Genomic DNA, 16,466 nt, shown 5'->3' with positions numbered 1-16,466 from the left:
GGGAAAGAGAAGGCATCAGAGAGTAGAACAAAACTTGTTTTAAGAGTCAGGTCTTCCTCCTCATCCCACTGACCAGAACACATTTCCCAGCTCACCTAATTATAGGGGAGGTTGTGCCTAAGTGGAAGAAGAAACAAGAGTTTGTGAACACATAACATCATCGCTGCTTCAAGAACAGACGTATCAATTCTGAAATGAGTATAAATTCACTTTTGTCTGGCCACTCCACAGTGCGAGTTAGAAGAAAATAAGAGGAGAAGAGGTGGTCCCTGGAGCAGGCCAGGGTTGCAGGAGCTCAGGATGGCTGGGGGAGGATTGAAGGATCAGCCAAGAACTAAGGTCAAGTGGGAGAGCAGAGTGTAAGACTAAAATGCTGAGCTAAGAGTCTGCAAAAGGAATGGGCAGAATGATGTGTGAGCATCCCAGAGGGAGGCCCCGAGATGAGGGCACACAAGAAAAGGAAGCCTCTACTGTTATGTGTGGAGCGTTCACTGACCAACCTGTGGGCAAGACGGAGCTGTAAGGAGCCTTGAGCTGGTGCCCACAAGTGAAATTTCCATATTGCAAGGAAAAGAGTCTCAAGTTAGGTAAAGAAAAAAAAAATGCTGTTACACAGAAGAACAATAAAATATTAAAAAGTTGAGACAAAGGAATAGCATGAGAACATACAAAATAAAAACGGGTCACAATATTGCTTTTCTTTTTTTTTGTTTTTTTACATCTTTATTGGTGTATAATTGCTTTACAATGCTGTGCTAGTTTCTGCTTTACAACAAAGTCAATCAGTTATACATATACATGTGTTCCCATATCTCTTCTCTCTTGTGTCTCCCTCCCTCTCGCCCTCCCTATCCCACCCCTCTAGGTGGTCACAAAGCACCGAGCTGATCTCCCTGTGCTATGTGGCTGCTTCCCACTAGCTATCTATTTTACGTTTGGTAGTGTATATATGTCCATGCCACTCTCTCACTTTGTCACAGCTTACCCTTCCCCCTCCCCATATCCTCAAGTCCATGCTCTAGTAGGTCTGTGTCTTTATCCCTGTATTACCCCTAGGTTCTTCATGACATTTTTTTTCTTAATTCCATATATATGTGTTAGCATATGGTATTTGTCTTTCTCTTTCTGACTTACTTACACTCTCCTTTATGTAAGAGAGAAAAGCTAAAAAGATTTTACTTTCCCCTCTGCCTTCCACCAACTGTCAAAACACTGACAAACACAAGCAGGGACTATAGACTCAAATTAAATATCGTCTTTCATGGTCATCAATTCTTTGTATAGTTTTTTCCTAAACATCTCAGTAGGCTAAAAATTATGTCTATTTTAGTTTCCTGTGGCTGCTGTGACAAAGTACCACAAATGTGGTGACTTAAAACAACAGAACTTTATTCTTTTGAAGTTCTGGAGGCCGGAAGTCTGAAATCAGTATTGCTCTGTGGAAATCAAGGTGTCAGCAGGACTGCACTCCCTCCAGAGCCCCTAGGGGAGAATCTATCCTTTGCCTTTTCCAGTTTCTGGTGACTGTTGGCATTCCTTGGCTTGAGGCCTCATCATTCCAATCTCGGTGTCTGTCTTCACATCACCTTTTCCTCTGTGTATATAAAATCTCCCTCTGCTTCCTTCTTATAAGGATATATATGATTGCATTTAGAGCCCATCCAGATAATCCACAATAATCTCCTCATCTCAAAATCCTTGGTTTGACCACATCTGCAAAGATCCTTTTACCAAATCAGGTAATGTTTACAGGTTCCAGGCTTTAGGACCTGATAACTTTGGGGGCCTGCTGCCCTCTCTTTGCAAGTTCTTCAACAAGCCTGGGCGAGCAATTTTCTGTGGCTCTTGTGCATATTATATCCTGGCTGAATCAATGATTCTCCAAAGTCTTTGGTCTTTGACGTTACAGACAAGAAACTTCAGGAGGGTTGGATTAGTTGTGATTGTTTATCGTAAATGGCTGTTTTATTTGCTGAGGGCTGATTGTGTGCTTACCTGTGTGTGTTTTGTCAAATGCTTGTAGGGATTTTTTTGTTCTCCATGGAACTGTTTCATTTTTCATCAAGTTGTATCTTATTCATTTTGCCTGGAACTCAGTGAGTCCTTTCAATTCACCAAGGATAAGAAGAATTTGCCATCATGTGTTTTTTTGTACCTTTTGTTAATTGTTCCATTTGTTAATTGTTCTTCATTTATGCCGCCTGGATTGGTGCTCTGTCTTCCACATTTGGCAACTTTTCTTTCATTACTTCCCCACCTTCACACCTTTTCTCTTTGGTCTCAGAGACATTCTCCAGCTTGTCTCCTATTTCAGTGTTTTTATTTCTTACAAGACAACTACTGTGATTGTAATTTTCATTCTGTATTTAGTTTCTTTTCATTCTTCACTTGTCTCTGTCACTGTGTTTCTAGTTCAGGAGCTCTCTTCCTCCATTTCACCGTCCATTTTCTGCTATTTCTCATCCCTATTTCTTATATTTAAATGAGAATATTATCTATATACCCATTTAAAATTTCCTCTGCCTACTATGGTAAAACCTTTTCAGGAAATTGTTTCTATTTCTTTAGGAAAATGGTTCTCTTTTTTTAAGAATGGTATGTTTTAAGTAGCATCACAAGTTTTTCATTTAATTTAGTTTAATTTTTGCTTACTTGTTTACTTATTTTTTGATAGGGAGAGATTTATACTGGTCCAATGTGGCCAACCAACAAGGTTTGCATTTCTTTGGTTGAACTGTTTATTTTCTTCCTAAGAGATGCTGGAATTCATTTCTGGGATTGTAAACTGGCAGTCAAATTGATGTATTCTGGCCAATTCAACTATCCAGTGTAGCTCAGCTGGATTATTATTCTTGGATAATTTGAAGTAATTTTTCTTTTTCTAGAGTTAACCTATGAAAAGCTAAAGTGCCAGAGTGCACCACCACTCTTAAAGCTACACTTATACCTACCAGGTTACCTACATCCTCTCCTTTAAACACTTTTGAGCTCCTTTTTGTTGGTTTGTTGAAACTGTAAATCTGACAAAGCCATACCCCATTGTGTTTGTGCTTATCTGTTCAGTTCCTTCAGGAGGTCAGTTCTTGTGGTATGAGCACATGGACCTTCTCTGTTTAAGGTCTGACTTGCTGTCACTGCAAGAAAATAAACCTTCTGCAAGCTGCTAAACCTGCAGCCACAATTCCTGGCAAGAGCTATGAACAGAAGCTTTACTTCTGGTGCCTCCTCTGGGCCAGCTGCCTGCTTGCTGGGTAAAGGGAAGCCTCACTGACCTCAGTGGGGAATTGCTGTCCTCTGACTGATATGAAACTGCAGCGGGGCCATCTGGGCTTCAGGCACAGCCAGATGTTTTGTCTAGTCCGGCATCCTCCCAGGAAGACAAGTTCCACTGGGCAGGGGTTCTGGTTAATCAAAACCATGGCCCCCTCTCTCAGCAATCCTACTGCATCTTAACCAACAGCCAAGAACAGAGTTCCCACGTTGCCGTCGTGTTAATCATTAAGAAGCATCTCCACAGTTAAAAATCAACGAACTAGGACTATTAGCCAAACATGAACTTTATAACTAAATGGCCATTAGGAGCAGAAATCAGAGCTTCCAGGAACAATAAGTTCTCCATTCTCCAAGTGCCCCAGATCTCTTCATGGAAAGCCTACCAGCAAAGCACTGTGTCTTATCCCTTTCCCCCTTCCCTTCTTTATAGCCAGCCACATAGAGCTCTCAACCTCAATCTAATTTGTACTCAGTTCTTCTGAGTGTAGCCAGGACCCCTCAAACAGTTATACTCAATTCCTCCTTGGTTTCCCAGTCAATTTATCCTCCGCATTGCTGCCACTGAACTTCCTGAAGTGGAGATATCATCACGACATACCAGATAATGAGCTCTTTCAGAAGCAGTTACCCACCCCTTCCTCTCTTTTACATGCCTGGAAAGTCTTTACCTCCACTCTGCATGGTGAGCTATGACTGTTTGATAAAGTGCAGCTAGACTAGCACTTCCTGTCTGTAACACCCTGCCCCTCAGCTGCCACCTAAAATTATGAACTGGCCTTGCAAATGCTTTCTATTGAGTTTTGTACATACCTCTACTATAGCATTTATTTCGTTATATAAGAATCTAGGTAGGCACTATAGGTAGGCTTCTCTGTACTCCATTTCCAAACCTCTCATCTGTCTCTACTATTGAAACTGTAAAAGCAAAACAGAACTGATCTCTCACTTTCCCTCAGCCAGTCATGGCAAGTTCAGACTAATGGAATGTAGGAAGATGTCTGTGAGGATGGTGGTTCTTCCCCAATAAATATGTAAACCCTCACTAGAAGAAAACTCTGCTCCCTTCCCTCTTCCCTCTTCTTTGAGACTGGAACACAGACACAATGCCTGGAGCTGCAGCAGCTGACTAGGTAACTATGAGGATGAAAGCCTAAGGATGGCAGAACAAGAAGCAAAGCAATGGTATCCTGAGCAGCTGCACCAGGTCTGGATGGGATCTTCAGATTCTTTTTCCAGGAGAAAAAGGGAACCCCCATCTGCTGAAGCCAGCTTTAGTCAGTTTTTTTATTTTCATTCCTAATGGATAAAATTTCTATCTGTAAGACTGAGACCTTCAAGGGAAAAGACTGTCTCTTATTTATATTTATACCCTCAGTGACTGGCAGAATGCCTGGCACTAAGTGCTCCAAGTTTTTAAATGAACTGAATGTCGTTACTGTCTTCAAATTATTCCAGTGGCTGCTCGTTATCCTGAGGAATCCGTGTAGAGTTCTCATCTTGGCATTCAGGGTCCCGCAGAGACCCGTCTCTACCCATGCAACCTTGTCCCCCCACATCCAGCCACATCAAGTGACTGCTTGTTCCTCCTTTGTGGACAGACCCTATACATTCCCCTAGGTTCATACCTTCACTCTCCTTCCCCTCAATTGGCATGCTTCCCCTCTACACTTCCAGGTAGAACTTGCCTTTCTCTTTCCCATTACTGAACTTGGCTTGCACTTACTGTCTTGGGGGTACCTGTTTATTTGCCTATTTCCCACTAGAATTTGAGCCCCTGGCAGACAAGGACTGGCCGTGGTCTGACCTTTGTGTTTCCCACCACACAGCATCACACAGTCTCTGGCACAGAGAAGGTGTTCAATGTCCTGGTTTGTTACATGGAACTAAACCAGGGTCAGAAGAGTAGACTGGGACCAGACAGAATGGGCTTGAAATCTGTATCACTGGGTAATTGTGAGACATTCATCCTTTCTGGGCCTCAATGATCCCATCTATAAAATGGGGACAATAATAACTGATCTAGAACCTGGTACACTGTAGAGACTGGATAAACACTAAGTAGAGGGGAGGCCCAAGAGCAAAAGGCTTTGTCTCCTGCTCTTCCCCAGTTGTCATCTGAGCTGGTCCACTGATTATCAAAAGGAAAACTCAGACCCAACATCAGAAACTGAGAAGAGGTTCCACCCACGTGTGCTGAAACTTCCATGTTCTATGAACTGACAACATAGTTAGGGGTGACATGAAGGGCGCAGTTCCCTGGTCTGTTCTCCTGCTGTTAGCTGCCAGGCCTGGACAGAGTTCATCAGTCAGCCTGTCCCATTCTCGGCCCTCAGGGAGAAACACTTGCCAAATGCTGTAGGCCGCCCCCCCTGCCCCCCACCCACGTTCAAGGGCAGGGTCTCACAGCCAGCCCACCCTTGTTGTGCACACCCAGGAAGGGCCCGCTTTCCTGCATGGGCCCCACCCAGGGGTCAGCCTGAATGTGAATCCCTGCAGCCACCCACTGTCCCCCCGGGCACTCCTGGAAAGGGACTCTCTTTGCCCAGCTTGCTGGGGTGAGGCAACCACCCATCGAGGCTGACCAGGGTGCTGGGAGGCATCTGCAAGCCTTCTGTCTGCGCCCCCGGGGACAGTCTCATGGACTGGCCTGTGGGCTGTCGCACATCCCCTCCCGGCTGGCACACCCAAGGGAAAGACCTGCTTGACACCTGCCCCCACCAACAGCACGGCACCCACCATCTGTGATCTAAGGGGTGACCTATCACCTGCTGTGCTCCAGGATGCCCATCTGGGTCAAATGAACAACCACCTACAGCTCTTGGAGGGGGTTCTCCACATTTGGGAATTACGTCCCAGGCACTGTTCTAAGTGTTCAGATATGTTAGCTCACTTCATCCTCATGGCAGCCTCAAGTGGTAGGTACCATTTTAATCACCGTGTTACAGAGAAGAGAACTGAGGCACAGGGTGCCTGCTTGAAGAGCTTCCCAAGCTACAGAGAGAATACGAGTGGTAGGTAGTGTGGTGGCCGAGTCTGGCTCTCAGTTGCAACTTGATACTGAATGAATGACAACTGGGAGGACAACTGGGACATAAAGATAGTCAGCTCTTCAAAGGAATCCAGCTGAATGATCAGCCCAAATGGCCCAACTGCAGGACACAGTCGATGCGGGGCGGGGCGGGGGGACAGGAGCTGTTGTAAAACAAAACATAAATACTGTCCTCAGAGAGATGCAAGATGGTAATGCATTGATAAAAACAAAAGTAAGCTGTCAAGAGCAATCTGAAAACAAAAAGTGCAGTTTTCTTGAAATAAAAATGAAAACCAAAACAAGATTTCCCAAATAAAGAGGGAGGAATCACAGAATAAACACTGTTGAAAACAGAATTAATGAAAACACAAGACCATTGGCAGAATGCAAATGGGATATGGATCTTTCAAACCACCAGAGGAGAAACAGAGCAAATTAAATCAAATCAACTAAAAATAGGAAGAGTTAAACATTTAAAAAAGCAATAAAAAGCATAATATATTTTGTTTGAAAGAAAGCATAATACATTGGATGTAAAGGAAACGTATAAGTCCCTGAACTCTTTTCCCTTTATTCAAATATACATAGAACATAAGTAAGAAAAAATTCAAAAAGTAACAAGGGCACAATGCAGTAAAAGTGGAACTGATTTAAAAATCATACAAAATATATAACTTAGTAACTTTTAAGATATTCTTAAATACTCAGGTTGAAAAGAAATCTAACCTAAAATTATAGACTAGAAATAAACCCAGCTTAACAGTCTATATGAGAAAAAATAAACTCCCCCATAGAAAGATATACAAAGAGCCTGAAGCAGCAAAGGCAATTAAATACCATCTTGCCCATCACACTGGTTAACGCTGCCAGGATTGACAACATAAAGTGATGCTGGGTAGGGAAGCAGGCTTTTGGTAGATGTGTAAATTGCTGCAATAGCTGGAGGGAAATTTGAGGTCATGTATCAAAATTTGCCTTCTAAGAACATATCCTAAGGAACTAATTGGACAACTGTTCAAAGATTCATGTGTAAGGATGTTTACTGGGGCGAAAAACTGAAACTATTCACTTTATCAATAGGCACGTAGTTAAATAAATTATGGTTGTACAGACAACAGAATTCCCTGTAACCATCAACCAGGATGAGGCTGATCTATATAGACTGAGAGGATAAGACGATGATATATGAGTAAAGGGTAAAACAAAGAGCAAGTTACTGAGCCACTCAAAGAGGTGATCTTGTTTTAGCAAGCATGCTTATTGCATTTGCTTTCTGTATACACTGGCATACAAAATACCTAAAAGAGGAAGTTGAACAAACGGATATCAATGGCTATCTTACGTAGGGTGTGCAGAGGAGAAGAGAGTAAGACGATGGGGACTTTTGATTTCTACTTTATAAACTTCTTTACGGTTTGTACTTTGAATTTTTAAAAATGAGTATCTCTTTTTTATAAAGAAAAATTCCATAAAGAAATTCTCACTTAAAAAATAATAACTAAGTCTTACTCTGAATAAGGGCACAAACACAAAAGGGGCTTTTTTTGTGTTTGTCTGAATTCTATCTGATTACAAATTCCCTTAACTTTGTGGCTGGTGATTCCAGGGAGGGGTGGCAGTGAGGGAGAGAGAGGAGAGGGAGAGAGAGAACACGCTAGAGTACAGATGTGCATGAGGACGCTGCAGACGCTGGCTGGCACGGCAGCCTGGGGTGGAGGGATCACAGGAGGAAGGCGTAAGTGTCCCATCACTCCATCCCCATCTTTTGGCCACTCTCCGTGCAGCCTCTGCTCATGCGGCATCAGCTCCTTTGAGGTTGTGTGGCTCCAAGAAGCCTTCCCAATCGAGGGCTGAGGTTACTTTCATCCTCTCCCCGCCATTCCCCACCTCAGGGTCCTCACGCACACACCCAGCAGGCCCCCTCTATAGTTCTTTCTATCTCTGGAGAGAATATTTCCTCTATTTGTCTCGATCCTCTCTTCCTGAGGGCTAGGAAGGGATGCTCTGCTCTCCCCTCCAGCCCAGCCCACACCCCTCATTCCTGTAAATGATAACAGTCCTCACGTCTGCCCAGAAATGCCATCACTGAATTCTTGTGCTCTCCCTGTCAGCCGCTCTGAGATCTCTCGGCTCTCCTCGCACCCTTCTCCTAAACCTGAATTCCCGGGGACTGATGTCGCATGTCATGGGTGTGCTAAGGTTACTATGTCATGGAGGAGATGCACGCCCAAGTGCTTAGGCAAGAAGTATCAGAATGTCTACAGTTACCTTTGTGTGATTCAGCCAAAAAAGAAAAAAAAAAAAAAAAGGGACAGAGAGAAAAAAAAAGAAAGAGGGTAAATATTCAACGCAGTTGAGTCTAGGTGGGAGGTAAGCAGGTGCTCGGCATACTGTTCGACTTTTCTATTTTACATGTTGTATGCTGCACAACAAAAAATAGGGAAACAGAAGAAATCTCAGTTTCCACATTTCTTGAGGCGAGTGAGACCGGCTGGTGTGACTCCTTAAATGTCTCCTGCACTCGTCCCTCCTCCATCCCATCGCCACTGGCAGGGTTCAGGTCTCCTCATCCCGACGACACTCTGGAGACGGCCTCCTCCTCACTGGGGTCCCAGACCCCATCTGCCCCCTTCTCCACAAGGCTGCCAGGACAGGGCCAAACTCAGCATCACCACCGCCACGGTCCTCTGAGCTCTGGCCGCATGCAGCCCGCTCCACCAGTTTCATCCCTCACCACGGCCCACCCCTCCACCAAATCTCAGGCGATGCTCCAGCCATGGGGACCAGCTCCTTGAGCCCGCACACCCTGCGTCACCTCTTCTGCCTAGTAGGCCCTTCTGTCCTGCCAAGCTTCTTCCTTGGCTACTCCTCTCCATCCCACACGACTTACTCTGGTGTTTGCATTTCCAGGATAGCCTCTCTGGTCTCCTGTCCAGCTGCTCAGCCCCCTGCCTATCCTTCCACAACCTCGCTCTGTGCACACGCACATCTCCTCTTTGCCGACAGTGGCCGTGGTCTTATTCATCTGGGCAACGCCAGTGTCTCCCACAGGCACTGCCGTGTATTCAGCAGACAGCTATTACATGGAGGAACGAATGAATGAATGAGTAACGTGCAAGGTGGGAACGTGGGAAAACCTCCTGATTTGCATATGGAGACACCTGTGATGAATTCATTGTTCAGTTACTATTTACTGAGGGACCTTCATGGATCTGCTAGTCATAAAACTACCTTTATATCTGGGTCCTGCTTGTTTCATTCATTCATTCATTCAACGCTTGACACTTGTTAAGCCTCTGCCACTGTGCTGAGAGCCAGGAGACTTGTGAAGATGAATCGGGCAGACTTGTGGCTCTGGCTGGGGAGCTAGAGCAGGAGCATAAGTGGAGGGGAAGAATGGTCAGTGTCATAAGAGGGAAATACAGGCCATGAGCAATGGGAACGCAGAAGCGGAGAGAGGACTCCTAGGGGTCTCCTGCGAGTGGACTGGGGGAGACTTCCTGGGTGAGGTGACATGTGCACTTGACTTTGAGGGAGTGAGAGTTGTAGACTTAAGCCTTTGGAGGGAGGGGGGCATTCCGGGGAGGGCAGAGTGGAAACCAAGGCACCGAGCAGGGCCACGAGTACATGTACAGGGGCCACTAGCAATTCAGCTTTGTCATTGAAGAGAAGTGGTGGGAAATAAGGTTGGGAGGTGGGATGAAGTCCTGACAGCCTTGAAAACCAGGATAAGATGTTCAGCTCCTGTGAGCATGGGTGCCACGCAAGGGTTCTAGTTAGAGTGTGAGCTGATCAGGCACGCTTCCAGAAAGTGGTTCCAGCAGCAGTGTGGGATGAAGTTTTGTATTGAACACAAAACCCCCAAGAGCTCTGCTGACCTCATTTTGCACAGGGCCGAGCTCAAAAACTTGCACGAGGCAAACACTTCATACATTTCTTTAATTGGACTGGGTCTAAGACCATGTGTACATCAGCGAATGTGCAAACAGCTGTATCTCTGGCAGCAACACACCCGTTCAGCCAGTTCCCCTTCACGCAGACCTCGCCAGGGCAGGGAGCCTCTCCTAGCCACACTTCTGCCTCTTGTCTTGACTCCCCACTCTTCCAAAGTCTCAACAGTTCATCCCTGGATTATTGCGACAGACTTTTGACTGGTTTTCTTCCCGTGAGCTCCCTCCACTATAAATAACCCTGCTTAGGAACCTTCCACGGCTCCCTCTTGTTTACTGGCATTTAGAATCCTCCGTAAGCAGGCTGCTTCCTAACCCAGTCTGTCTCCCATTCCTTTCCACATGCATTCCCCACGCCAGCCAGACCATTTCCACTCCAACTGCCTGGTTCAATTCTCTTTCCATACCTCATCCATCCTGCCACGCCAACCTCCTCTTTTCCTCACAGCTCCTCTGAACCCAGTTTGCCAGCAGCATCATCTGGTGCGAAGATTCAGAAAGACCTGGATCCACGCCCCAGCTTTCTGATTCACTGTGTGAGCTTAGACACACTATGTATTCTCCTGGAATCTCAGTTCTCTCATCTATAAAATGGGAGTAATAAGAATGTCTATTTATTTTTAGGGCTTACTATTCGTATTACCAGGGCTACTGTGAAGAGTTAATAAGACATTACGTGTGCCAGGCCCTGTGCTCAATAAATGGTAAAGCTCCTTTCTTCTCTGACTCTTTGGAACTCCAGAAAGTAATTCCTGTTAGTCAAGCACGTACGTGGAAAGGAAGTTACATTTTGAGGGAATATGTGCACAGTACCTGACAGTATGCTGGGCTTTTCTGACTATTCCTTCCACAACTCTAAATCACAAGCATTTTTGTTCTCATTTTACAGATGTAGAAACTCAGATTGAGAAAGGGAAGCAATCTGTGGTCATACAGTTCTAAACTGACCTTTACTACCATCAGAGAAATAACCACCGAACCATGAATAAATATTTACTATGTTTCAAGCACTGTGCTGAGTACATTACCTGCAGTGTCTCAGTTAGATGCTTTATCCCGAGAAGCCAATATTATAACCCACATGCCACAGAAGGAGAAGAGAAGAAACTTACCCAAAGTCCTACAAATGGCAAATGGCTGAGCTGGGATTCACGCCTATGCCCTCAGCTGCTGTGTGGACACCGTATCGCCTAGGCCGGTGAATTGTCTGAACTTGGATTGCAGCCCTGTGATGCCGAGGCTGGCCTTTTCAGGTTTTCCATGGGCCCCGGCCTGAGCCTGGGGTCATAGCAACCATTGTTGCTCACCAGGGCCTCCAGGTGAGGTGGGCAGGGCCAGCCACTGGCTGGTGGACTGGTGATGACTCCCCTGAACAGCTGGCAACGGTTCCTCTGCTGGCCCTGCACTTACCCGATGGTGCAGCCGGCATTGGCCTCGATGGTCCAGATGCAGTTGAGGTTGTGCTCGTAGGGAGCTGGATACCCGGGTGAAAGCACCTGCCCCGACTCCTCTCCTTTCACCGTTCCGCCACACTCGGCTGAAAGAAATCCCAGAAGAGTGAGAGCTTCAGGGGGTGACCCGTGCTCACAGCGGCCACCCACTGGCTCCTCCGGCCTGTGTGCCAGGGTCCCTCTCATTCATTCCAGGTGGCAGAGTGCAGCACAGAGAAAGGCCCTTGGATGAGACTTGTATCCAGGATCTACAAAAGCCCCTACAGCTCAACAATGAAAAGACAGAGTTCAGTTAAAAAATTGGCAAAGCCTTTGAATAGACGTTTCTGCAAAGAAAGTATACAAATGGCCAAGAAGCACAGGAAAAGATGTGTAACATCATTAGTCATTAGGGAAATGTAAATCAAAACCACGGTGAGATCCCACTTCATAACCTCTAGGATGGTTATAATCAAAAAGACAGACTAACGTGTAGGTGGGGATGTGGAGAAACTGGAACCCTCAGACATCGCTGGTCGGAGTGCAAAATGGTGCAGCTGCTTTGGAAAACAGTTTTCTATATAGGTCCTCAAAATGTTGCCCTATGACCCCAGCAATTTTGCTCTTGGATACATACATTTCGTTTCAAGAGAAACGAAAACGTATGTTCAGATGAAAACTTGTACACGAATGACCATTGCAGCATTATTCATAATATCCCAAAAAGGGAAATGACCCAAATGTCCATCAGCTGTTGAATAGATTCGCGAATGTGGTATACCCGTACAATGGAATATTACTTGATTGTAAAAAAGAATGAGGTACTGACACACGATACAATGTGGGTGAACATAATGTTGAAAACGTTATGCTGTGTTAGAGAAGCCAGGCGCAAAAAGCCACATATTGTGTGTTTCTATTTATATAAAATATCTAGAACAGACAAATCTGCAAAGACAGAAAGTACATTTGTAGTTGCCAAGGCCTGACGAGGAGTGGCAGTGGGAGGGATTGCTAATGGGTATAGGGTTCCTTCTGGGGAGACAAGATGTTCAAAAATTAGATTGTGATGATGGTTGTACCACCCTGTGAATACACTAAAAAGCACTGAGTGGTACACTTTAAATGGGCCAACTGTATGGTACGTGAAGTCTATCTCATTAAAGCTATTAAAGAAAAGGTCCCTGGGGGTAGGGCTGATGGCCCACTCTGTGACCAGACTCTTTGAGGTCTCCTGAGAATGTGCAGACATTTGAACCTGGTCACTGACAGGAACTGGGCCTGTGTCACGTGCCAGGAGCACAAGGCGTGGTGTCCTTCCTCCGGAGACCTGGAGGAAGAGGCGGCCACAGTGTGTTCACTGCGCCCTGACACACGCACGTTCACGGCAAGTGGCAGCACAGAGGAGGAGGTGATCAGTTTCCTCCAGCGCAGGGCAGGGAGAGGCAGGCGGGTGGGTGGGAGGCGTAGGCTGGGGAGGCCAACAGGGAAGAGTACTGCGAACCTCCTTGCAGGTGGGAAACAGCATGGCAGCTTGGGGGACGGGGTATGAGATGGGGCCTGGAGGGAGGCAGGGCTGGAAAGCTGCGCGAGCATCGTTCATCGAAGGGCACTGCACAGAACCGCAGTGTTTATGCACGAGAGTAAATTGATCACTTTACACACTAGTGCCCTTTACACATTAGAGAGAATGCTCCTGTGGCAGTGTGAAGGGGCACAGAGGGGTGGACCTAGAGGCAGGGCACCAGTGAAGAGGTCCATCTCCCCGTCAGAGCAGCCCTCCAGGTCACAGGCTGGCTTTCTTCCTCCCCACGTCTAACCTGCCTCTGAGCCCCAGGGCCTGAGGATGCTTTTCACACCTGCCCCCCCTCTGCCCCCACTGTTAGTGTCATGGCTCAGGCCCTTACCATCTCTAGGGTGGCAGAGTTGCGTTCCCCCCCGCCCCAGCAGTGCCACCAGAAGGACCTTTCTAAAATGCAAACTGGCCACATCACTGCTTGCTTTCCTCCTTCCCAGAGTGAAGTCCAAGCTCCTTAGGAGAGCCCATCAAGTCCCCCCAGAGAGGCTCCTTTTGGCCTTTTCTGGCCCCGTCCTGGCACCCCTTGGTCCAGCCAAGTGTGCTAAACTCCACAAGCCCAGGCACACTGGGCCTCTTCAGGCCTCTCCTTGGACTGACAAGTCGGCCAACATCTTCCTCATGAAAACTTTTGCGACACCCTCCCCTCCACACATCGAGTTGACACTATCCTCTTTTGTGTCTCCATTATAACATGAACCGGTTTTTATCATAGACATGTTAACAGGTTATTGAAATCTATCTCCTTCACTCCTCAGCAGCAGGAACCTTGTCTTACTTATATTTGTACATCAAGTGCCTAGCATGGTGTTTGGCACATCACAGATGCTTTAACAAGTGTTTATTGAATGAATAGGTGGGCGGATGATCAAATGAACGAGAGAAGCTTACTGCTTCCCAGGCGAATTACTATGAAGGGTCTGAATCAAGGGAGCATGAGAGAAGATGAAGAGATTTGTTGCAAAGCTTTTTAGGAAAGATCTGATTAAGCAAGATCTTAGAAGTAGGAGATGAGGGGATCAAAGTCACACACGGGAGACTGACCTTCATCTGTTGCTACAAAGGACCCATCAAGCGTCTCTTGGGCCCCATGGCTTGACCCGGGTCCACTAAGGCAGGGCGGGGGAGGGGCCCTCTGCAGTAAGCCTGCGCACGAGACCGGTTGCTTTCTTCCTGCGTAACTACCCCCGTGTTGATGTTGGGGTAGGAGATGCCAACCTGAATGAGAGATGTCGGGCTGGACAGGCCGGCAGCAGGGAGCACGGTGTGGATGGGAGGATGAGCTGTAAGTTGTGGGGAGGAAGCCTTTCTGGCTCCACAAATAGCAGAGGCAGCTAGAAACGGGGCAGGACATTACCCCTGCCCTGCGCTGTAGCTTCCTTCTGTATTCCTGATGCAACAGCCCCTCCTGCTTCCCAGAGGCAAGTGTTTGGAGGCAGGGGCACCAGCAGCATTTCCTCGGGGACACGACTGCTCTTTCCTCAGGGGTCACTTTATCTGGGGACGGACAGGGGGGCAGGGAGAGCCAGGTGGCTGGCATGCAGCAGATTTACCAACAAGACCCTAAGACTCTCGTCTTCCTGGTCTTCTCCCTTATCCCCATCCTACAGCCCTGGCTGCTTCGTTTGGGCTGTAGCATCCACTCATCCACAAAGAAAACAGCTGGATGTTTCAGCTGTAGCAGTCATTTCTGGTAGACCACGATCAAGTCCATCACAACATGACATGTGTAAAACTATACACACATAATCCCAAATACACAGCCTCCCTCCCCTGCGTAGGGCCTGAGGGAGTCTCCTTCGGGAAGCCCTCCGAGGTTCAAAGTATAAGTACTCTCACTAGCACTGCTTGAGTGGATTCTCTAAGTTTGGTACAACTGGCAGATTAGATACTCAGAAGAACCTTACGGTGGAGCTTTTTTGCAAAGCAAATAATTGTCTTGCAGTGTGAATCATCACCTCCTTCACATTTCGTTTGCTTTGGCTTGCCTATGACATCATACTGTTGTCTGTTTATGCCTGTGTCTCCATCACTGGCCTGGGATCTGCTTTTCCCTGTATTCCCAGTGCCTGGCACATGAATGAAACAAGGGGACAAAAACAGGGAAGCAGGGCGGAAGGGACGGGGCATGCCTGTGGATGAGGTCTACTTGAGCAGACAGAGGAAGATTCCAGAGGCCACTATCCTGATCTATCCACAGTCAGGTTTGAAATCCTCACTTTTAGACCCTCTGTTGGGTAACAATGTCGAAGATCCTGTTAACATGTAGTCGCCTGGGGGAAGAGAATATCGCCCTTACCTCCCCTCCTGTGGTTGATGTTTACCCATCCTTTCAAGTCTCAATTGAAATATCACCTCCTAGGCACAACTTTCTCGTATTCCCTCAACACTTTGGCACTTACTCTTTTTACAGTGCTTATCTTGTATTATAATGACCTGTTTATGTGTCTCTTCTCCTTGCCAGGGTATGGACTCCCCAAGGGCAGGAAGAATGCTTTGTTCTTTCCTTTTTTATTTCTCTGCCTCTGCACATACCCAAACATGCACCCACGAGGATTCTGGCAGGTAGGCACTTAAACGTTCTCCCGGTGGATGTTTTGTCCTTATAAGATTAACCAGAGCTGCACAGCCATGCTGAGGTTGTGAGCCATGGGGCAGGAGATGGAGAGAGGGAAAGGTCTGGTGTTCGGGGCTGGGGATACAGGACAAAGCGGCGTGGTGGAATCCTGGTCAGCAGGGAGGGTCACACGCGCAGTGAGGCGGGGGCTGAGAGGTGGAAAGGCCACACAGACAGACGGAGGGGTATTGCCTATTTCCCACTTCTTGTGGGAAGCCTTGGACCAGGCTTCTCTTGTCCTGTGACACATGGATGAAGCTTCCAGAGAGCCTGTGCTGACATGCTGGAAGCACCACAGGCTTAAGAAGGTGCTAGTTCATTATCTTATTCTTTCCTAAGTGTGAGATAGATGCTAGCTCATGATCTGACTCTTTCTCAAGAACAAGATAGATGTTAGTTCATGACCTGACTCTTTCAACATTCCGGAAAAGGGAGCATGAGCCCCATTTTGCCTATGGGGAAACTGAGGCCAGAGTGAGCTGGAGACTCATCTGAGACTTGGTGTTGAAGGAACCCCTGGAACCAGGCAAAAAGTCCACCTCTTCCTTCTAACTGACCCTCCCACCTCTCCGCCAGGAGAGGATTACGA

General features: G+C 46.8%; 1 protein-coding gene across 1 annotated transcript in view; it reads right to left on the bottom strand.

The window, feature by feature from the left end:
• The window catches only part of CSMD2 (CUB and Sushi multiple domains 2), a 621,436-nt gene that overhangs the window by 187,791 nt on the left and 417,179 nt on the right, over positions 1–16,466 (bottom strand). Inside the window, exon 25 of the mRNA XM_007453867.1 lies at positions 11,665–11,791. Coding sequence (XP_007453929.1) covers positions 11,665–11,791 — 127 coding nt within the window. The remainder of the gene's footprint in view (positions 1–11,664; positions 11,792–16,466) is intronic.

This window comes from Lipotes vexillifer, unplaced genomic scaffold (genome assembly GCF_000442215.2).
Source record: "Lipotes vexillifer unplaced genomic scaffold, Lipotes_vexillifer_v1.1 scaffold213, whole genome shotgun sequence".
NCBI classification, from domain to species: Eukaryota; Metazoa; Chordata; class Mammalia; order Artiodactyla; family Lipotidae; genus Lipotes; species Lipotes vexillifer.
Note: the sequence above shows the minus strand (reverse complement) of the source record. Positions and strands in the feature narration are given on the sequence as shown.